At 37.8% G+C, this 24350-nt stretch overlaps 2 protein-coding genes across 3 annotated transcripts in view; one reads left to right on the top strand and one right to left on the bottom strand.

The window, feature by feature from the left end:
• Positions 1 to 1163: 1163 nt before the first annotated feature.
• cdkn2aipnl (CDKN2A interacting protein N-terminal like) lies at positions 1164 to 3029 on the bottom strand. The gene is made up of 3 exons (XM_008401937.3): positions 2783 to 3029; positions 1747 to 1852; positions 1164 to 1665 (listed from the first exon to the last, which is right to left on the bottom strand). The coding sequence occupies exons 1-3, from the start codon at positions 2992 to 2994 to the stop codon at positions 1657 to 1659; spliced, it is 327 nt and encodes a 108-aa protein (XP_008400159.1). The 5' UTR covers positions 2995 to 3029; the 3' UTR covers positions 1164 to 1656.
• Positions 3030 to 12866: 9837 nt separating this feature from the next.
• Positions 12867 to 24350, top strand: part of jade2 (jade family PHD finger 2) — a 141287-nt gene continuing 129803 nt past the window's right edge. Inside the window, exon 1 of one of the 2 annotated variants that reach the window (XM_008401940.3) lies at positions 12867 to 13741. The gene's annotated coding sequence lies outside the window, so the exon portion shown is untranslated. Of the gene's footprint in view, positions 13742 to 13811; positions 13954 to 24350 lie in introns of those variants that run through there. The other variant, XM_081615561.1, reaches the window with a different exon arrangement.

Here is a 24350-nt window from a genome sequence, read left to right as displayed (position 1 = left end):
ATTTTATTTTTTTATGTTTTTTTTATTATTTTTCTTGGAAAAACAAAATTCTCCTTAAGCAAACAGTCATGCCTGAACCCGATCCGCCAACATGAAACGGAAACCCCCCCTTTCTTAAACAGATGCTCATATTGTGGCTTGTGACTTATTTCACCTAGTAAACAGAATATGCTATCAAATTTTGAGAAACAAATGTATACTTAAAATAATATGCTGTATAAACATAATAAAACACATTTTTCAGACTTTGACAGAAGTTTCTTTCTGACTTCTTTGGTATGTTTTGAAAACTAGATGAATTTTTTTTTTAATGCAGCAAAACGATCCATTTTCTGGATTTTAGTTTTTTTCTGCCAGGTGAATTTGACTCTATTGGTCATGTGACAAAGTTTGGGATGAGGGTCTAAGTTGATTTCTTTCTACAAAACTGGCAAATTTAATGCCAAAAGTATTTAAACATTTAAGCTTTACCTGCTCAACAGTAAACTTTTCTTATAAAACCTGTATACCATAAAAGAGTTTTAGATTTTTACCTTTTTAAAAGGAAATTTCAACAAAGTTTTTGAGTCAATTATTTTTCAAATGATCGATGTGGTCAGGGGCCGATGAAAATCGGTATAAGGGCCACAAACGGCCCCAGTGCCACACTTTGGACACCCCTTTTAATTTTCAGGGGTTTTTTGGGATCTTGAGCCTTAACTTCCAATAATATTTTTTTAAATTCTGGGTGATAGTTTTTGTATATAATTTGCTTGATCAAATCTTAAAAATCCTGGCCTGCTTCTCAAACTGCATTATAAGCCATCCGCATTTTGTTGATCTGAATTTTCTCAAGCAGTCTCGGTATTTTTGGCGTTTTTTAGGTTCAGAGTAACTGAAACCGTTTTGGCTGCTGCAGCTCCCTCCCTGTGTAGCTGAAACACTTGTTACATTTTAAAGCCTTCAAATAAGACGCAGAAAAAAGAAACTATTGAAACGATGCCATAAATTAACACCAACTTACCAGCAAGTCATAATAAAACGGATAACGAGATTTAGCTGAATGTGAATGTAAAAACTTCTGCACATTTAAAGAAAAGCTGACATTGAAAAAAGATTTGTTTTACATTTTAAATCTAAATTCTCAAACCTGCATGATTTTAAATAATCCACTTTTTCTGATCTCTTGGTAATATCACCAATATTTTATTTGAAATAAATCGGTTAAAAAACAAGGTTCTTTATTCTGCTATAAAACACATTAAAACATGCAGTTTCACTGTAAATGTACATATTTATGCATAACTGAATGTAGTAAAATCTAGTGATGCCTGATATCGGTATCGGCCGATATTACTAATTTAACATATCGGTACGCTTGATGAATAAAATCAGGCTGATGCGAACCAATATTTGTTCTTATTTGTCGTTTTCTTTCCAAAGGTGTCAAAACGGTAGAAAATGTATGTAATATTGATTATCGGCTGTAACGGCAGTATTCAATATCACAACAAATCTTCATATCGGTGCGTTTCTAGTGAAGTCGATAAAACGTTATGCAATGAGATGCTCCAATGCCCTGAAGATGCAGCCATTTCTTTACATGATTAAAAAAATATTGTAAAACCATAAAAACTTTGTCCCTGTCGGTAAACATTTCAGCGGGTCCGGTTCCGGTCATCGGCCCTGTCAGGAGCAGAACAACAAGTCGGTAAGGATTTCCTCCTACAGCGGGTTAAACGTTGGTGCGTTTCCAAGGCAACCGACCTTCTGACTTTTCATGATTTCATCTCTGGTCTTGAAAACGGGCGCGTCCTCCACCACGATGCCTTCGGCCATTTCCTTCACTTTGTCCAGCAGCGCCGCGCTGTAGCTGCAGTCGGCAAACAGAAGGGGTCAGTGGCTACACGACAGCAGTTTTTACTGACACAGAAGAAGAAGAAGAGGCTTGGTTTTTTTTGTTTGTTTTTGAATGCAGCTTAAAGGAGGTTATGGCTTAAAAACTTAAAATATCTTTTTCATACCAGATCCGATTTTAATTGGTATTTTTTCCTCCGTTTAAATAACAGAAATATTTTCAATGAGGGGCTTTTATTCCAATCATCCATCCTTTGAGTTGTACGACGGAGTATCAGAATATAGCCATATTTGCAAAAAAGATGCAATTTTACCAGAACGTTTTAAAATAGTTTTAATTGGAGCAATGTTTTCTATAAAGATCTGATGTGGGCGGATCTTCTAAATACTCAGATGTTTGCATGATTGTTTCAAAGTCCTGCAAGTGATAATTTGATGCTGATGTGATAAAAGATGGAACATTTTACTATACAGAAAACTTTGGTATACTTTGGATGGAAAAAAGAATAGAAATGAATGTAAAGAAGGATGAAAGAAAAAAGAAATGTAGGCTGGAAGAATGAAAAGAAGAGATGGAATAGGAAACAAGAAATTAAAGGAGGGACATGGAGGGCAGGATATAATTAAAGTGGACAAATAAGGAGGAAACTAAAATAAAGAGTAGTACAGGATAAATGTAATTGTAATGGCGTCACATTACAATTGTAATGTGACGCCATTATCACATTACAATTGGAAAGAGTATTTCCAGTGTAAATACTCTTCCAGTGTATTTACACTGGAAGAGTATTTACACTTCCATTTTTACACTTCCGATTATTTAAGACCCCAGTTTTCATAACATAACTTTTAAACCTAGTTCTGTTCATTCCTAAAACATGAACTAGTAAATGTGTTGTATTTATGGTTAATTTCGGCAAAAGGGGTTTGTGGTGCGTTCACGTACCGGCAGCCCATGAAGACGTTGTTGGCCCACACCATGGACAGGGACAGCAGATGGTCCAGCCGATCCGTCTCAAAGTCGCTCATGTTCCGCAGGATGAACTCCCTCCGCGCCTCCCAGTGCTTCTCACTCTCCCAGTAACCCCGAAACGTCTCCACTTGCTGGGCCGTGGCCCGGTTCTGCTCGATGAAATCCTGGACGTCGAGCGCGGACATCTTTCTCGTGTACGAAAACGCAACTTCCGGTGACGTATTTTCCCCTGCAGCGCCGCACTGTGGTGGTGGAGCGACATAGCAACTCACGTGAAGCAAGGCCAGGTCAAATCGCTTCAAATTATTATGCGATTAACTCGCATTAAAATGTTTACAATTATACCCGTTTACTCTGAAACTAATCTATGGATAGTTTACTTTTAATTTTCAATTAAGAAGATTCATTAAATTTACAAATATAATCTTTTTGCCTGTTTTGTGTTTAATACAATGTATTAGGGCTATAATGAGGATAAAAGATTTAAAAATTTTAATTAGGATTATCAGGATACTGTGAGAATGAATTTGTATGAGAATAACAAGAATAACATTACGAGAATAAAGTACAAATAATACTAGACTGAAATCATAATAATACAGGAATGTAGTTATTACCAGAATAAAGTCGTAATATAATTACTTTTTTCTAGTAATACTACGACTTCATTCTCTTATGACGTTTTTCTCATAATCCCTTCATTCTCATAATGACTTTATTCTTGTAGTATTATGATTTTATTTTCCTAATTTTATTTTTATTTATTTTCTTAGCAAGGTCCTAATGCTACGTTGTATGTTGTCGTATAAGGATCATTGATTGATTGTCTGATGTAGAAAACTGACTTTTGAATAAAATGGAAGATTATATAATTTTATTTTCTTCCAACTACTTCTTTTCATTAAGAACTTTTCTTTATATCAACTTGTGACACATTCTTTTCGAACTGTAAATGAATGAAATAAATAATAAATTCAAATATATGCCATTTTACTCATCTTTTTATGTTATGTTGCATAATTTTCTAGGTCGTGGAAGCTCAGTGAAGCTACGCTAAATGTTTAGTTTAATTCAGTTTAATAGATGTTACATCTATTATCCAAATGTTGCCTATGAAACGAGTTACCTGTTGTTATCAACTATGGAAATAAATGTTTTAGATGCTATTTGAAGGAAGCGCTGTAATATTTCCATTGAAATATTAAAAATAATCAATTTCAAAAGGTTATGCTATTGTGACCTATGTGGATCTGGTGGCTTCTCTTGGTGTGGTAATGAATGACAAGGGCCTGGTCAGGCTGGCATCAGTTGTTTCTTTTATTCACCATCCCGTCAGTGATCCTCATGGCTCTGAGGATTACCATAATACAGTAACCACAATAACATCATTGAAAATTACAGTGATTGCATAGTGGATTTTTTTTTTTTTTTACAGTAAAGGAACAACCAGTGAGTGTCCTTCTCAAAGAAAGTAAAGCAATTAATTAAATTGTTCTGAAAAATAAAATAAAATGCTGACATTTTATTTACTGGAGGCCAATTCTTTTGATTGAAAATGTTGATTTTTGTGATGTCAAACGCATCAATAAGGTTATAAGAAGCCATTTATCTAGTTATTGTGCCACCGATGTGCTTAAAAGAGAGTATATCCTTAGAGACTTCAACAAAGAACAAATTAAAAAGATTAGATCAAAATATTTATGTTTTCCACTTCCTGCCAAAATAAAAGATATGCAATTTAAAATTTTAAACAAAATTTATCCAACTAACAACTTCCTGAGAGACAGGTTTAAAATGGATGTGGATTCTGTGAAAAAGTTACTGAAGATTTAAATCACCTGTTTTTCTCGTGTGAAGTGGTTCAGACTTTTTGGCAAAAGATCTTCATCAGTTTATTCTCAGCCATGGTATACAATTAGCAGATATAACCATACAAGATGTTACATTTGGTTTCTTCATCAATGATCACTTCATTGACTATGGAATAAATAATGTTTTATTTTTAGCTAAATTTCATATACACAAATGTCGCTTCTCTAAAACTATTCCCAACTTTAGACAGTGGATGAATGATTTAAACTTGTTCTATAAATCTTTATGTCTTGTAAAGTCAAAACATGCTTTTAAGTTGTCCAATTTTTTTTAAACGTTTCATACTATAATGTACTGCCCTGTTGTATTTTTCATTTTCTTTTGTATCATTTTTGTCTTTATTCTTTTTTTTTATTTGTTTCATTTTCTTTTCCTCTGTCCCAGTTGTCTGGCTCTGTTGTCATTTTGTTCTCTGATCTTATAATGTATACATAACGGTATCTTTATGGAGCTGATTGTATGTTTATATAATAATAATAAAAATAAAAAATAAAAAAAAATTTACCGGAGGCCATTTTTATGTTTTAGTTTATATAACCTTGCATTTTAGAACAATGCATAAAACAAATTAATCGTATATTTATATAAAACTGTTTACATAAAACTCAGCCTTATGTTAACCATCTGCAAAATTAAACTACGGTAATCTATAGTGAATAAAATCGGTACCAGTGAAAAAAAAAAACCCTTTTTAATCAGGGAAAATAACCTTTAACCTTGTTCTGTTGTAGCCAATGTGAACAAAGTGTGCTAGCGTAATCACGTGCTTACGTAACGTACGTAATGTCAAAGTTCAAGGAAAAAACGGGCTGGCTGTTAGCTAGCTGGAGCTCAGGAAAGAAAGGCTAATGCTACATTTTCCTACGTTTATTTGAAGAAAAATCGCAAAGAGAGACTGGTGGACTTCATAATTAAACAAAGTAAGAAAATACCAGTTTGTATTATACTATATAATTACAAACGACCTAAATCGATGTTTTTGTCTGCCACAATAAACTGATTTAACATGTCTTTGTACACCGACACTTAAAGCCCCCGATTGAACATTTATGTCTGATAAACTGTCTAAATGTGTTATTTGGTGTTCTGTCTTTATATTTCTGTGTGAATTTTGACATTTTCGTGTAAATAATTTACTTAAACCGTCTCACTGCTGGCCTCTTTAGGTAGATCAGGACTTAAGCAGCTGAATTGTCCTATAACGCGGTTCACCTTTCGCGGTCTCGCTGCTTCGCGGATGCTGGAAAAAACTGGGGCCAGAATCAACGCAAACCCGACCGGAGGCTTGACGATGAGATCCGTCGTTCTGCCGTAGATCCAGCTGTGAATCTCCTGGTGGAGGTTGGAGGAGACGCTTGGAGGGTTGTTGTAAACAACTACAACAACAAAGGGTTGTAAACAAAACCCTTTGTTTACAACCTTCCAGTTTCAAGCTAACGCTAAGCTAGTTAGCTTCCGTTTTCGTTATTAAGAGCCCAGAAAGGAACGAGGCTGTTAACAGATGAGCCTTAGCACTTTGGCACCAGTACAGTCGGTTATGTGAAACTTTATGTCTATTAATAACCGAGTCGTTTCAAACGATGTGACACGGAAGTCATGTCACATCCAGAGTTAGTGACATGATTCCGGATCACATTAAGGCCCGATTGACGCACATCCGCTGACCTGAAAACAGGTTTTGTTCTTTGGTTTCAATGTAGAGTATTTATTTATGCTGTGTAATAACTGTAAAAACTAAAGGTAACTACTTCACGGATTTCACTTATCGCGGGTTATTTTCGGAACGAAACCCCGAAGAAAAACGAGGGATCACTGTAGTACAAAACTGTACGTATCTTGTATTTATTTAGGTAAAAATACTTTTCACAGCACTGCTTTGCCAAAATGACATATTGTCACCTGAGTGTGACAATTAAAAAAAAATATATATATTTTATTTTTTGGCCAAAGTATAATTTAGGAGGGGGAAAAACACTTTTGGCCAAATATTACATACTAGGTAGGTGACGATAAAAAAAGGTAATCAAACTATGAGATGTTTTTGTCATTTATGTCTTTCATCTGTCAGTTCGAGTCATTAATGCTAAATGCTGCCACAGAGTTTTTATGCATATTAATGAAAAACAAAAACATGCAAATATTTTCATTTCATTTCATTTATTTATTTATTTCGAACAGACATTAAAACAGTCAAAAAAGAACAAGAAAACAAAATAGAATGAGACAAACTCAAAAAATAAAATATAAAACAAATCATTCTGCCCATGTGACATGCAATTCCACATTCTCTGTTCGAAAAGGAGCAGGTAGAAGATACATCTTATAATATCCTGCCCCCCTCATACTTGTCGATGTATTTATCAATTGACTTTCAGAACATCAACAAGAGACAACTTGTTTCCACTTTTCACTATGTTTAACTATGTACAATTATTTTAAGTACTATCTATATAGTCATCTACACCATAAATATGACCAAAGTTGGGTACATTTACATTCTAACTCACTCGCTCTTTGGTTACCTAGCAACTCACTCGCTCTTTGGTTACCTAGCAACTCACTCGCTCTTTGGTTACCTAGCAACAACTTTTTGAGTAACTTGCGCAGCAGTTTCAGGTTTCACCACTGTGCCTCATAACTGCTTAAAAATAAAAATACAGCAGAGAAAACTGGATAAAACAGGAAAGGTCGTGACTTCAGTTTGCTTTATTTCAGATAATTAAAACAAAAAACTGATCAATAATTATTGATATTGACTGATATGAAATATCTTGATACGTTATTCAGTCAAATAAAGTTGAGGTAGTATGAGAATAATGTCTTAATATTATCAGAATAAAGTCATATTATGAGGAGAATGAAGTAGTAATTTGATCAAAACTCCAACACAATATATATATATATATATATATATATATATATATATATATATATATATATATATATATATATATATATATAAACTATTCAAGCTTTTTCTTATTAAAATTACTTATTTTTTCTTTCTGGTAAAATAGTTTCTTTATTCTGGTAATATAATGACCATATTCTTGTGATAAATCAAAAATTATCAGACATCACTGAAATAAAATGTACTTTTTGAAGATATTTTCCGTAAATGTCATTTTTACTTAGAAAAACACCAAGAACTAAAAATTATTAAAATCTAATCTAGTATGAAAATAATCTGATTTGACTTTACTCGTGAAATGTGATTTTACGTCTCTGGATATCCAGTCCACTCTCACACCACAAAGTTTTAAAAAACGATAAAAGCACCGATAGGAACTGAGCGCTTCTTAAATCACCCCAGAAAAACGCGGCGGCAGGCTCTTCTTTCTGCAGCATGTTTTGGACCACCTCCAAGTCATACAAGCCGCTGCTTTATCGAGAGAGCCGACCCATTAAGTTTACGACCGTCGTTTCTCACCCTGATGCTGAAATAATCCTCTCTGGGCCGCCAGCGGTTTTCTGACCAGTCATCTGATGGACGCTGACTCAGGAGGAAACGGGGAAACACGTCCAGAAAAACCCAGATGTGATCATTAACCGTCTGAAAATACAATACAAAAACACATTTCTTAAAACGTCATTAAATTCTATTATCAGGTTTTTCCATCTCTGTTGTCCCAGAATTTAATGCGATAAACAATAAAATTGTTGTTTTGAGACCATTTTCAAATAATGAGAGTAAAATACCAAAAGAATGTACTAAAGTAAGAGTATCACTACTTTGACATATTGTTACTCAAATAAAAGTAAAAAATTTGCCATCCAAAAACAAATTATACTCATAAAAGTTGCTCTAGTAAATGTAACTAGTTATTACCCAACTCTGCAAGTAATATAATGGTATCAATGAAATAATAATAATGTAAGAACACATTCTCAAAGATCAATAAACTTTCAATTCTAACATTGGAGCTGGAAAACATCCAAAATAAATAAACAAAAAACAGAACAAATAAAATTAATTCTCAGGTCTCTGTAAACAAAATTGTCCTTCAAAAAAAGTTTTACTTTCGACCAAAAGACTAAACTGAAAATTTGATCATCCGTTTTTGGTAGAAAGAGAAAAATAATCAATCATACTAATGTAAATTATTGAGTTTATTTTAATTCATCTTGTTTCCATTTGGTGAAGAAGGAAGTTGCTGTCAGTGTCTTCAGAGGTTTTTGTGTCGTTTAATTAAGTGGTTCTTGGTGCAGCGCCCCCACAGGCCAGGAGGGGAACAGGTTGGTCAAAGGGTTTGGTTGGTTTACATGACGGAGAATTACAGCCAGGCTAAGAAAATGAAAAACTTAAATAACAAGAATAAATTCATAAAATTAGTAGATGTCATAATATTACAAAAATAAACTCTCATGAGAATAACGTTGACACAACACAAGAATAAAGTCAAAATATTCTGACTTTATTCTCGTGATTTTATTTTTTATTTCTTCTTATTCTGGCCCTAATGCTCTGAGTGTTTCCCACTCAGTGCAGCGTGAAATCAAACTGCAAGTCCCTAAGCGGTTCCAGGCCTGGAACCTGCTTCTCCAGGTTCCAGGCCTGGAACCACTAGCCAATGTGAACAAAGTGTGCTAGCGTAATCACGTGCTTACGTAACGTACGTAATGTCAAAGTTCAAGGAAAAAACGGGCTGGCTGTTAGCTAGCTGGAGCTCAGGAAAGAAAGGCTAATGCTATATTTTTCTACGTTTATTTGAAGAAAAATCGCAAAGAGAGACTGGTGGCCTGGAACCTGAGAAGCAGGCGTGGATCCTCTCATCCAGACAGATGAGGTTCTGAAAGCTGCTTTCAGCTGCACCAGGTGTCAGACAGGAGAGACGCAGGCAGGAAGTGAAAACCTGCCTGTGCTGCTGTTTTGCTCAAAGTGAAATGAGGTGGTGAAGGACGTGAGGAGGGATTTCTCTGGCAGCCATTCAAATGAAGCAGCACCATCCCACTCATTTGTTTTTCACCTTCTGGAGGCAGAGACAGCGTCCCATCAGGAGACACCCTGTGACGTCCCCCTTATGCGCTCTGATGTAATTTCCTCTCTGATGTGACGCATGCATGTGTTTATTGAAGTATCACGCCACTTCTGTAGTTTTCTAATATAAACCGGTTTCATGTTATTGTTCACATGTGGAAATTTCGCGCTTGCGCACAAAGCTGGAGGCCAACAAGACGATTCTTTCCATCCGTAGCAGAGCTGCTGCGGTAAAACCGCGACCTAAATGAAACCTGGAGATGAAGCTTTTATTCATTTAGTGCAGCAGAGCAAAGGAAAAATAACAGGAAAACCGTTGAGGAACAACTAAAAACCACTGTTTTGCTCTCTGTGTCTGCTGCACGACACACAAGCTCGTTGCCATAGCAACCGGTTGACAACAACTCCACTAATGTACCAGGAGTCAACACCAAAAAACAGTGCTAACGATGATACATTAGCTAATCTAAACACCTTCTCCAGTCGTCTGTCAGAGTTGGTGTTTGGGTCGCCTTTTTAAAACGTTTTTAAACTGAATTACACCAAATTCTGCAACACATCTGCATGTTAAGGTTGTCATGGTCAAGCTAGCATAGCTGACCTGCTTCCCTCTCCCTCCTGTTTTTTATAATTCAAACTTTTTCCTTGTTATCTAATTGTTTAATGTTGACAATTAGCAGCAAAGCACTGCGTCCATTTTTCTGCAGATATCATCTGTGTGAAGCTGACACCCCACCCACGTCAAAAAATCCAGCAAATAGTCTGAATGGTTAGTGCTCCGTTTGTGCAGGTTTGTGCCGTTAAAATTTTCGTTTGTGCAGTTTTGGTTTCTGAGATATTAAAAGTTATAATTTTGGCCGATGACGTCACCATCCCCCCATATTGCTCCAAATCAAACCTAAGTGTGGGCTACTTCTTTTAATTCTTCAGATTCTCAGCTGTTGTACAATGTGTACATTTTGTTTTGAACTTCAATAAAGACTTAGAACAAGAAAAAATGTGTCTCATTTCAAGAAATGTTTTAAGATAGCAATGTTTTTTCACGAACGTAGCTTCTCTCCACAATAATTGAATCCTGCTAATAAAGGACATGCAGCCTGACCCTAACGTAATGTGTATAACCTGTTCAACTGTGCTTTGATTTCGGAGGTGGTCTGAAGAATTATATTCACATTGTTGATGTACTGTCTGCTGATTATGCAGCAAACGTGTAAAACAATTACATGAACCTATAAAGGCCAATTTGCTAGTTGAGCATTAATTTACTTGTTCAAAAATCAAAATCGGGGTTGAAAAAATTCCAAAAATGACTTATTCAAAACGATTTGAGACCGCTAGAATATTAACGAGAGGTTGAAATTACACTTGCTCTGCCGCCAAAACCGATCTTGTTTTGGCGGCAGAGCAAGTGTAATTTCCAAAATTATTACTTTTAATATCTCAGAAACCAAAACTGCACAAACAAAAATTTTAACGGCACAAACCTGCACAAACGGAGCACTAACCATTCAGACTATTTGCTGGATTTTTTGACGTGGGTGGGATGTCAGCTTCACACAGATGACATCCCACCCACAGCAAAAAAAAAAAATCCAGCTAATAGTCTGAATGGTTGGTGCTCCGTTTGTGCAGCTTTGGTTTCTGAGATATTAAAAATTATTTCTTAGGTCATCCAGAGTTCACCGTCCCCCCATCTTGCTCCAAAACAAACCAAAGTGGGCTGGTTCTTTCGTTTTCGAGATATTAAAAGTTGTCATTTTGGCCGATGACGTCACCAGACGCATCTATTTTGCCCCACGTCAACATTTTTGCTTTCCCGCTGTTCCATCGCCGCCACCAACTGGTATGTAGTGTGGAGCACAATGTCACCCAAGGATTATATTATACAAATGACTAAATCTGATTTTCTTTTTTATTTGGTGCTTTCAGAGTTTAAGGTTCTGCCGATCAGATTCACCCAATTAGGGGACAATTAATTTCACCTGGCTGTACTTCCTGGTTCAGTTCTTCGTTGGTTGTCTTCCAGCACATTCCTGTCACCTAAGTTTTGTTTTCGGTGTCGTTTTTATGCAATTGATGTTTTTGTAGAAAAGGGACTACAGTATAAGTTGTGGCATAATCAATACAGTTATAGCAAAATTCAGTCTAATGGGTGAATGTGATCGGCTGAACCTTAACCTCTGAAAGCACCAAATAAAATCAGATTTAGTCATTTGTATAATATAATCCTTGGGTGACGTTGTGGTCCACACTACATACCAGTTGGTGGCGGCGACGTAACAGCGGTAAAGCAAAATGTTTGATGATTGGAGCAAAATGGATGCGGCTGATGACGTCATCGGCAGAAATTATAACTTTTAATATCTCATTAAAGGAAAGCTGCACAAACGTTGCACTAACGAAAAGCCCACTTTGGATTGTTTTGGAGCAAGATGGGGTGACGTGACGTCATCGGCCAAAATTATAACTTTTAAACTTTTAATATCTCGAAGACGAAAGTTGCACAAACGGAGCACAAACGAACTAGCCCACAGTTTGTTTTGGAGCAAGATGGGGGGATGGTGAACTCTGGATGACCTAAGAAATAATTTTTAATATCTCAGAAACCAAAGCTGCACAAACGGAGCACTAATGATTCAGACTATTAGCTGGATGGGTGTCAGCTTCACACAGCTTCAAATATCAGGTGTACATTTTAGATTTATCACGTTACAGTGACAGCTAACAGCAATGCTAGCCATAGTTAGCGAGGAGCTGTTTTAGTTGCTGCATAATGTATTATACTATCACAAGATGTTACTAATAACAGTAAAAAATGATTGATTATAGCGAATCAAAACCGTCTTTTTTAGGTTTTTTTTTTATCTTTATCTCGAAACTATGGGGAAGTTTGAAAACTGACCTTAAAATGCTTCTTGAATTTTACTGTTTGGAAAATGTGCTGCATTTGCTGCAAATAAATAAATTTTTATTTTATTTTGAAAAATTAAATGTAATTATTTTATTTGGATTTTAAAATTACTAATATTGCATTAAAAAAACTAAAGTGGTGAAATTAAAAACCTCCTTTGTCCGATTAATCGTCAAAATAACGAATATTTATATTCCTTCTGTCCAATATTCAGAAACGCATCATAACCCGGCAGGTGAAGCTGCAACACCCATCCTGTCCTCACGGGGGCGCTGCAGCCTCACATTTGTCAGAATAGGAAGTACAGTTTTCTGTAACCGTGAATTGAAAGTACGCCATAAATATGGCGCCAAAATAGTTTTCAAGCAGATGATGAGATCGGATTTTCTCCTGCCTTCCTCTCTGTGTTGTTGTCGATCTTTTGAATATTTTTAAAAATCTTTTCTCTGCTGTCTGCAGCTCCAGACGCGCCTGTGCTTATATTTGTTGCAGCGCGGTGTTGCAGGCATTCACCGGCCGGAGGAGCGGCTGGAGACGAGCTCAGGTCTGGGTTTTATTTCTCAACCAGCACCGTTGCCTTACTGGCGTGCGGTGTTTTTTCTGACTCATCCTGTGGAAATATATCCCCGTTTTTTATTTTTTTGGTTCAGCCTCCCTCCTTCCTCTGCTTCCCCAGCCTCCTCCTCCTCCTCCCGCTGGCTCCGAAGGAGGAAAACAGCCGGATAGGGACTCATCCACGTTTCGGCTGCTGTTTTTATTTAGATTTTTTTAATTTAAATGTTATTTTTTGCAGAATGCGACATGCTTTCCATGTTGCGCGCATCTCGGAGCCTGGCACGCCGGCGGTAGCGCTGCGTTTGGCTTCCTACTGACTGCTCGCCACTTTTCTCTCCGGGTTTGTGTCCAGGACGGGATTTTACACATTTTGGATTCGGACTCCTGTCTTTGACGCGCTGTCAACACGGGGAGGGGAGGCGGGGAGAAGAGGGACAGTGCTGTCACCCTGCGTGGTTTAAGTGTCCGGTGTGTGTGTGTGTGTGTGTGTGAGGGGATGTTTAGCAGCACCAACCCTCTGCTGGTAAACTACATGTGCCTGCTCCAGATGATCTCCTAAATCTGATCTAATCCAGGACTGAGGACGTCTGTGAATCCAGAGCTGACTCCTACCAAGGTACGGAAAGCATTTATTTATTCACGCCTTTAAAATGGATGCGAGTTGCGTTCAGGGCTCCCGTGCTGCGTTCAGGACCTCTGAAGTCCACTTCGCTGCGCTCTGGCAGCGCTAGGCCGGCGGCTGTCTGCGCACTTTGGCAGGTTTTGGAAGCGGAAATGCATTTTATCGGAGGCTTTGCGGGAAAATGAGACGAGGAGTCCAGCAGGCAGGTAGACTTGACCGCTGCTGTCCCGGTTGTTTTCATTTCACAGTCGCTGCAGCGCGGAATGTGCGTTTGAAACGAGCCACGCATGTCTAGACTCATGCACGCATGATGAAAGTTGCGTGGAGAGAACCAGCAGGAGGAGGAAGAGGAGGAGGAAGAGGAGGCAGCTGAACGTTTTGCAGCAGCAGAGGGATGTGCCTGCTCTTTTTTTTATCTCATTCCTGGGGGAATCTAGCAAATATTCAGCGGGGAACGGCGGTGTGTGGCGCTTAGGGAGGCTGAGCACGCAAAGCTCACGCAGGCACACGTCAAGAAATTAGAGCAACTCATCTCCTCTTCCTCCATCAGCCTCCTCCTCCTCCTCCTCCTCCTCCTGCTGCTGCTGCTGCGTGCTGTGCAGCTACGGTTGGCTCAGGGAGAGGGGGGAGTGGCTGTTGTTTACCTCCAGTCAGAGCTGGATCAGTGTGTGTGTGTGTGTGTGTGTGTGTGTGTGTGTGTGTGTGTGTGTGTGTGTGTGTCATCTGCTGCCTTAAAATCCTTGAAAATGATTGAAATTAATTTTCTTCAAGGTTTGGAAAGTGCTTGATTTCTGTTGTGCATAAGAGGAAGCAAATGCATTTTATTTAATACTTTTTTACTTAATACGTGGTAAAATATGCATTTTTTATTTTTTATGTCTCAAAGCAATAACCAAATGAAAACTGACCAAACTTCTCTTGCTTTAGGTTAGTCATCACTATCAGAATTAAATATCTTTAATATTTTGTCATATAGGGTAATATTTGTATTTTATTTGTGGGGCTGGAAAAGTTTGAAAACATATTTTGAAAATGTTTGAACTTCATTTATCGGTGCACCGATTCCAGTTTTTAGGCCGATCTCCGATTACTGACCTTTAAAAAGCCGGACCTGTTCTGGCCGATACCCATTTATTTAGTCTGAAATGTTGCTACATGTCGCTGCGTTGTCACCTGCAGGGTTGTGTTGTAACTACTTACATTTAACCAATTAGATTTACTTTAACTTTTATGAAAACAATTACTTAAAAATTTACTTTTTTTTTTACTGTGTTGTACTTTTTGCTTTTACTTGAGTAATTTTATTATTACGTGTTTTTACTTGAGTAAAATCTCTGGATTTTCTTCCCACTTCATGAAAACAAACATGTTTGAACTCAAACCTGCAGTTTCTGTTAGTTTCTGAAGGTTTTTAGTGAAAGAAACTGATTTGGAAACATTTTGTTATTTTTTGTTACTTGTCATTAAGGAGCAAAATTATTGTCATTTTGGTTTCTAAAAACCAAAATTTCCACTTTACATTTTGGTCCGTCTGATGACGACATCTTGATCAATTTTTAACTTTTGTACTTTTGAGTAATTTCTTGGACGTGTCCTTTTTACTGGAGCGTTGTTTTGAGTACTCTCCCCTCTGATTGGTCACCTGCTCATCAGTTCTCACCTGGAGGCAGAGCTGGAATCATGCTGGGGGCTGTTTCATTCTCCCAATCGTGGCAGCAGAACCTCTTCATGCAGCTCACACACACACACACACACACACAGACACACACACACACACACACACACACACACACACACACACACACACACTCTGAAGGCAGCTGCAGTGTGTGTGTCTCTCCTCCTGCTCAAACTGATTCCCGGTGTTTGGGATTCGTTTGTATCTCCGTCTTTGTGGCTCTACTTTCTCTTCCTTTCTGCCCGTTTCTACTTTGCGTCCGTCACCGTGCCAACCAGCCGTCCGTATCCCAAACAGCCGTAGGGTGACGCTCATCGTCCAACTTCCTGTGAAAGCCTCTCTAGCCCGACATGTGCAGGTGTAGCATCATGTGTTTCCCGTGCCTTTAGTCGCTGAGCTCTGATTGGTTGGAGAAGGGGGTAAGGACCCCCACGTGATGCACTGGATCACATTAGCGGCTACGCTAACAGGAGGAGGAGGAGGAGGGATGGTGCTCATGAATGGAGGTCTGACGTCATGTAGCCTGAATCCCCTTCTGACACACACACACACACACACACACACACACACACACACACACACACACACACGTATGTGTCGACATGGATTCAGACGGCTGCAGGCGGATTCAGAGATGTGTTGTGTCATGTGAGACGGGAACAAATGAAACGGAGGGATTTGGTGTGTGTTGCTGTATCTGAGGATGTTATCTGCTACAGGCTTTTTTATCGGAGTGTGGATGTTGACACTGACTGAAGCTGCAGTTTGTCATTTTCATAAATATGTTTATTTTTTACACATTTGTTAAAACTGTCTCCATGTTGTGATAGTTTTTTATGAGACATCTGTGAAAAGATCGATGTTTTCTACGTCCTTCCTGAGCTGCTGTTTGACTGAAGAAATGCACCAAGAACAACCAAATAGAGCCAGGAGGCGGGGCTTAGCGCTGTCAATCATTCTCGTGTACTTGCTGCTAAATGTGCTAATGGCGTTACTGTTACAGGAAAACAGATTAATTGCTGTCATCTGTGACTATGCTAACTAGCTTTAGCATTTTCAACATGCTGCAGTATAGAGATTGATAGGCCTGTTGCAATAAATCAGTAAATTGCATGATAAATTAAAAGGAGCTCATTAATTTCCATGATTTATTATTTTTCTCTTTCTGGATGATGAAAGTTTTCAGTTTGGTGTTTTGGCCACCGATCATAATCGGCCGATTTCTGTGAAAAAGTGTATGATCGGTGACCTAAAAAGTACATTTTACATACGTATTAAAACTTTCGCTGTCCTGAGACAGATAATCTCTAAAAAATAATGGATCTCCTCCCTGCTCTGCATAATTACTCTGCTCAGTCAGAAACAGCCACTCAGAGCTAGCAGTAATCAGCTAGCCGCCATGCTAACAGGAAGTTTTCATTCAGTAACTCTGGATTGTTTATTGTAATGGATCCTGTATTTGCCTTTGAATGTTAAGTTTTATACTTGAATCTTTTGGCAATGTTGAGAGGTTTTATTTTGGCTCTTTGCATAATTTAGCCTCTTCAGAGCCTCCATATGTTATCAGTCTGTTAAAGATAGTTTTACTGATAGCAGGACAATTTGCACAATGTCTGTTTAGTTTAGTTTTCTTCTTCAAAAAGTTATTAAAAACAAGTTTTGTCTAAATTAAGGTGAAATCATGGTTCCTTTTTCCACATAATGTAACCGGTAGCGTTTACGATAAAATAATAATTATGTGATCGGTATCGGTGATCGGCCCTCATGGGTGATCGGTATCGGCAGGAAAAAACCTGATCGGCACATCTCTAATAATTAACCATAATAACATGTCATTATTTATATAAAGACCACACCATGAAGCTGATGTTAAAATTGGTCCGGATACATAAAAAATGTTTCAAGTTCTTCAAAAAATATTTATAAATATTGATAGCAGGCTGTCATGTAACACATTTTGCTGGATGATAAATTGTCCCAGACGTTATTGCAATATAATGTAATATTGTTAATTCTTAAAGATCAATAAACTTTAAATTTCATGATCATCTAACACTGGAACTGGGAGACATTTTAAATATCCAGACTGAAGACTTTTATCATCCAGGGTTTGATAGAAAGAAGAAAATGGAAATTATTGAGCTTGTTTTAACTTATCCTGTGATTTATTGATTTGTTGCTTAGTTGGTAAAGATGATAAACATGATTTTATTTGTATTCTTTATACAGAGTTACAACTTAAAAAGCTAAATATCCTCTGATCATTTGCTGTTTTTTAGATCAACAAGCTACAAACCAACCAGGAGAGAAAACACACAATGCACAGCACGATGCTGTATGATTAATACAACACCCTCCTGACAAACACTTTATCAGCAAAAAAATACAATAAAAATGGCTTATGACTTTTGCACAGAGCAACACAGAGCTGGATGTATTTAATTGTAACGATGGTGCAGAGAACGCTGAGGCGATGTGTTCGTTGATGACCCTGCTGAGCCCTGTAGCCTCATTAGCCTGTGTTAGCTTATGTTAGCTAACACAGGCTAACACACAGAAACACACGTGTGTTAGCCTGTGTTAGCTTGTGTTAGCTAACACAGAAACACTATTAGCTAACACAGGCTAACACACAGAAACACACATGTGTTAGCCTGTGTTAGCTAACACAGGCTAACACACAGAAACACACGTGTGTTAGCTTGTGTTAGCTAACACAGAAACACTATTAGCTAACCTAATGGCAGTCTATTAGATGGCAGATTAGTTAACTTAAAACTGATGCTCCACTGATGATCTGTTGGCGTGTTGGTCGCCTTATTTTATTGATTTTTTTTTTTTATTAACTGAAGCACACCAAATTGTGCAGCACATCTACATTTGAAGGTTGTCAAAGTCAAGCTAGCATAATCAGTTATGCTAGCTTGACTTTGACAAGCTAGCATAACTAGCTTGTCAAAGCTTCTCTCTCCCTCGCAATTTTTTTTAGATTCAAACTTTTCCTGACCTTGTTATCAGTCAGGAAAACCGACTGTTTTGTTTTATTGGTGTTGGCAATTAGCAAAGCTCTACGTGGTTTTTTTCTTTAATAAACCAGGCGTACGTTAAAGATTAGCTGTTATGTCGATAACTTGACGGCTAAACCCAATGCTAGTTATTGTTAGCGATCAGTTTTTTTTCTTGCGCTCATGTCGTCACGTTGCAACGTGTTTATAGATGTTACAGATAACTGTATTATGAGCCAGATAACAGCATAAAGTGGTGGTACATTTTGCCCATCATTAGCCACTGCTTTTCAAAACAGACACTAAATGGACTCTGCTTTCAAATTAGATGGGACTTATTCTGATCACATTTTCTTTAAATACGGATTAATGTTTTAACTGCTTTTCTGATGTGCGAGTTTGTCAGACAGGATTTATATTTATAGCAACCAGCCTTCTCCTAGTGTTCATAGCTGGTACTGCAGGTGAAAACATCTTGTTTTGTTTTGTCATGATGCATTCAGAGCTTTTTATCTGTGGTGAACACAGTGCTGCCTCTGAGTCATGGTGTCTCCTCATGCATAAGGATAAAAATAAAACCCGTGTGCCGCAACTATTAACATTTTATTACACACTTTAGTACTTTCCCCCGTTTCCTTCCTGATGTTCAGGTCTGTCTATATTTGTCTCTGCGTGCCATCGCCAGCGTTTCTAATCGGATGTTAAAGTCTGAGGATGTAAACACATGGATGGCAGATGCTTCGCTTTGGGAATATGGATGTTTGACGAGAAGCAGCAAAATGTCCAACCTTCCTCTGCTGCTTTTTATTCAGGTTTTTATCATTTACTTTGCTTAGATGCAAAACATCTAATAAATTCAAAAAGTGAAACTCAGACAAAAGGATAATCAAGGAATCAAATGAAAACAATTGGCACATTCTGCTGTTTTTTATTAATATTTAAAACAAATTTAAATCCTAAAGAAATACAAATAATAATTGTTTTAAGTATGTAAACATTCTAGTGTCTGAAATCCAACATAGTGTTCTTTTAGTGTACACTTGATTGATTATCCCAGAATGTATTGCGATACCAATATTGGTGTTTTCATCTAATATAATAATAATAATGACATAATAATAATAATAATAATAATAATAATAATAATAATAATAATAATAATGCAAGAATCCAATAAACTGGAAGACATTTTAAATATCCAAGAAAAATGAACGAAACAAGAAATAATATAAATTATAAAGTTTCTGCAAACAAGATTATTCTCCCAGAGAAGGTTTAGTTGAGACCAAAAACCAGAGAGAAACGATAAATCCTGCAAATGGAAACTATTGATTTAATTTACCACCTGATCAAGTGATTTATAGTGGCGGCCATTTTCCTTTCCTCCAGTTCAAACCTTTTCACCAAGTTAGAGAGAAAATCCATCCTGGACCTGGAGCGTCGCTGACGGCTGTGAGAGACGCTACCTGCTACCTGCTCCTTGTTTGTTTCTTTCTGTTTGTTTGTTTGTTTGTTTGTTTCCTTCTTTCTTTCTTTGTTTGTTTGTTTCTTTGTTTGTTTGTTTGTTTGTTTCTTTCTCTCTCTTCTTTCCTCCTTCCTTCCCTCCCTTTCTTTCTTTCCTTCCTTGTTTCCTTCCATCCCTTTCCTTCCTTCCTTCCTTCCTTCCTTCCTTCCTTCCTTCCTTCCTTCCTTCCTTCCTTCCTTCCTTCTCTCCCTCTCTCCCATACGGGTTGATGGGAACGGTGGCGTTGATATCAGCATCAGATTGACTCATGGCTCTTCTTCCAGTTAGTCATGAGACAGCGGTGTGTGTGTGTGTGTGTGTGTTTGAGTGTGTGTGTGTGTGTTGGGGTGTGTGTGATCATGCGCGAAGCTTTAAAGCTGGAATGTTATGGATCTTTGGGTTTTGACTGGACCAGTTGGTTATGATTGTTATAAAATTGATTTGTGTTTGTTGGAGCTTCATTTGTCTCCAACAGGGGTGTCCAAAGTGCGGCTCGGGGGCCATTTGTGGCCCTTTTTGTGGACTAATTTTTGTCCACTGCACCAACTTCAATTAAAAATGATACAAAGTTTTATAACTTTGCTTTAAGAAAAGGTAAAACCATGTCAACCAACCAAATCAACTTTTATTCTTCCTGTTTTCTCTACTGAAATAAATTTATTCAAACCCAAAGGAAACTGAAAACTAGATGCTTTTCTTTAATGTAGCTTCATTGTACCAAAGCTGCAATTGTGGACAAGAAAAGGAGTAAAATTTCTACCAAAAAACTCTTTGGAAGAATTTTGAAACTTTCCACAATTTCCAAAAGTTCAAAGTTTTTGACTTCTGAAACTCAAACATTTCCAAGTTTTTCCTAGAAAATTTCTGAGGTTATTCACTAAATTTCTAAGTTTTTTGGATGAAAATTTAACCCGCCTTTTTGCAGCGCCCCAATACGCCGTTGTTAAAATCGTTTCCCACTTTTTAAATATCTCTTTCCAAAATTTTTTTTTTTTTTCTATTTTAATTGCTTGGTTCGAGGTTGCTAGCGTTAGCGGCTAGTGGGCTAGTTACTGTCCACACCAATAACTTGTGTCAGTGGAGAAATCCTCCAAACACTAAAATCTGGCACTTCTTCAGTTTTGTTTCCATTTGGTGAAGGAAGGAGATGTGCTCAGTGTCGTCTTCACTGGTTTTTGTGTCGTTTCCTTTAGCAGTTGTCGGTGCAGCGCCCCCACAGGCGAGGAGAGGAACAGGCTTTTTAATTAGCGCAGCGAGGAAACGAACCAGCTGAAAATGTAAAAGATGTTTTTGGCCCCAAATCAAACCGCGTCTTCCGGACCGTCAGGTTTTGTGTCTGAAGGATTGATTTGTGTTTCAGCTCAGGGAGTGAAGTGCGACTGGTGGAGGCGTCTTCATCGACATCTGTTGGATTAAAGCAAATAAAACGACATCTGAGGCTTCATGTGCTGCGACAGTCTGCTGCGCGGAGCTGTGAAGCAGACTGTGTGCAAACACCAGTTCATAATTACTTTTACAAAACTGAAAAGTGAGCAGAGATGACCAGCAGGGGTCACTGGGGTCAGTGCAGCGCCACAATAGCAGGTTATTGTCGTCCACCGAATGATAAACATTTTTTTTAGTGATTTCCACTGAAAACAAACAAATTCATCATGGCATGAAATGTGAAAACATCCTTACTCTAACCTTTGATTGGACATTTTTATTTGGTAGATTTGTAGATTTCCATGCCCGGTTTTCCTCAGTCGTCCAGAAAAATGATCCATTTCTTCAAGTTTCAAGTCAAAAATGACGATTCATCCTCATTTATTCTCAAATGTTCTGTTTTCTTTAGTTATTCGTGGAAAATTCAGGGATTTTTCCCTCAAGCCAATCAGAAATGCATGAAATGCAGCTTAGGAAGCTTTGGCCGTTGGGGCCTAAGAGGTCGCGACCTTCCGTTTGAGGAAATGAAACCACAAACCTTCAGTGTCCAAAAGTTCAACGTTGGACCATTTTCTGGCCAAATTTGGGTTTTGTGTTTCTAGAACAGAACCACAACTTGCAGGTCAATCACAGATCTTGTTCGGTTCGCCTCTTGGCGGCCATCTTGGTTCCGTCTTGTCGTCTTTTTGCAGTTTTTCTTTGCAGTTCCTCTCATGTTTGATATTTTTCCAGTTACTATCTTAGTTGAGTAAAAATATGTTGAAGTATTTACACTCTTCTGTTTGCATTGCTGTGGGCTTCTTTTTGTATCCTTTTCCTGACTGATACCTTTCCATCTTTCAGTCTTTCGTAACATGTCTGCTAACGACAGCTGCAGCTAAATGATGGCAGTAGGTGAATGTCAGTGATATCTGAATGGAGAATCCAGATTTATTAATCATATTCACTTATACAAGCAGATTATTGGAGCTTTTAAATATTTTACATTTTTCCCTCCAATAGTCGAGTTTGTTTGAAACGTTTTCATTATAAACCATGAAACTCAATTGTACTGCGATAATAACAATATTCAGCTGGACATTTTAAACAGCCAGATGTTTGGATTTTAGTTTCACTGATTTTTATATTTCACCAAAAAAAAAAATCAAAAATCTCAACCAGCGATTTTTCATTTTGTTTCCTTTGAGTTACATAATCTACAAAACGGTGTGGAGCCGCTTCTCAGATGTCAGTGTGTTGAATAATGTCGGCCTGTTTTCATTCATTCATTCATTCATTCATTCACAGAAATGTGAGCTTTTATCTTTAGAAGTGAGTGGGCTGCACACCCACTGATGACGATGCTTGATGTGACTCAAATGTGCTTTTTGGTTTTTGTTCCTGTTGGCAACCATGTTAGTGTGTGTGTGTGTGTGTGTGTGTGTGTGTGTGTGTGTGTGTGTGTTTCTCTATGTGTGTGTTTCTCTGTGTGTGTGTTTCTCTGTGTGTGTGTGTTTCTCTGTGTGTGTGTGTGTGTTTCTCTGTGTGTGTGTGTGTGTGTGTGTGTGTTTCTCTGTGTGTGTGTTTCTCTGTGTGTGTGTTTCTCTGTGTGTGTGTGTTTCTCTGTGTGTGTTTGTTTCTCTGTGTGTGTGTGTTTCTCTGTGTGTGTGTGTTTCTCTGTGTGTGTGTGTTGTTTCTCTGTGTGTGTGTGTGTTTCTCTGTGTGTGTGTGTGTGTGTGTTTCTCTGTGTGTGTGTGTGTGTGTGTTTCTCTGTGTGTGTGTGTGTGTTTCTCTGTGTGTGTGTGTTTCTCTGTGTGTGTGTGTTTCTCTGTGTGTGTGTGTTGTTTCTCTGTGTGTGTGTGTGTGTTGTTTCTCTGTGTGTGTGTGTGTTGTTTCTGTGTGTGTGTGTGTTTTTCTCTGTGTGTGTGTGTGTTTGTGTGTGTGTATTTATTTCTCTGTGTGTGTGCGTGTGTGTGTGTATTTGTTTCTCTGTGTGTGTGTGTGTGTGTGTGTGTGTTTCTCTGTGTGTGTGTGTTTCTCTGTGTGTGTGTGTTGTTTCTCTGTGTGTGTGTGTGTGTTTCTCTGTGTGTGTGTGTGTGTTGTTTCTCTGTGTGTGTGTGTGTTGTTTCTGTGTGTGTGTGTGTTTTTCTCTGTGTGTGTGTTTGTGTGTATTTATTTCTCTGTGTGTGTGTGTGTGTGTGTGTGTGTTTCTCTGTGTGTGTGTGTGTTTCTCTGTGTGTGTGTGTGCGTTTCTGTGTGTGTTTTTCTGTGTGTGTGTGCGTTTCTGTGTGTGTGTGTGTGTGTGTGTGTGTGTGCGCGTTTTGCTTGATGTTGAGGTAAACACCTGACACCCGTCACACACTTTCACACACTCCCACCCTGACATTTCGATTCGTTCCCAGCCGTTGCCCACGCCGTCATGTCGTCCATATTTCCGCCCGTCTTTTTGTTTTTTCTTTCCTTTTATCTTTTAATTTTGGGTCATTTCTTCGCCTGCTCATTCAGATGTTTTTAAAATCTTTATTAATCACAAAATATTGATTTATAACCAGGATTTATTCACAATTTGCTGTTGATGTCGAAGTTAATAAGTCTGGATATGATGAAAGAAAATAGATTTCAAAATAAGATGACCCACACTGCCTCACTTAATGCATGTAGAGCTGAATCGATTAATCGTGATGAATCGATTAATCGTGATGAATCGATTAATCGTGATGAATCGATTATTCAAATAATCGATGTTGCATGGAAAACGCTGAAGATGGTTTAAAACTCTTTCCTTTGTTTTAATCATTTAGGATTAATAACAAACACTTCCCACATCCACATGTGAAAATCATTTCTGCTCAACATCAGTGCAGCAGAGCCGATCTGTTGATCATTTTTGGGATTAACTGATTAATAATTGGTTAGCAAAAGGTAAAAAATATTTTTTTAATTACAGAATTTGAACCAGTTGAACAATTTTTAACAATTAATCACTAAACTAGCTGACAGTCATTTCAATAA

This window comes from Poecilia reticulata, chromosome 14 (genome assembly GCF_904066995.2).
Source record: "Poecilia reticulata chromosome 14, P_reticulata-male-v2, whole genome shotgun sequence".
In the NCBI taxonomy this organism is placed as follows: Eukaryota; Metazoa; Chordata; class Actinopteri; order Cyprinodontiformes; family Poeciliidae; genus Poecilia; species Poecilia reticulata.
The sequence above is the reverse complement of the archived record's forward strand: the minus strand, read 5'-3'. Positions and strand labels throughout refer to the sequence as shown.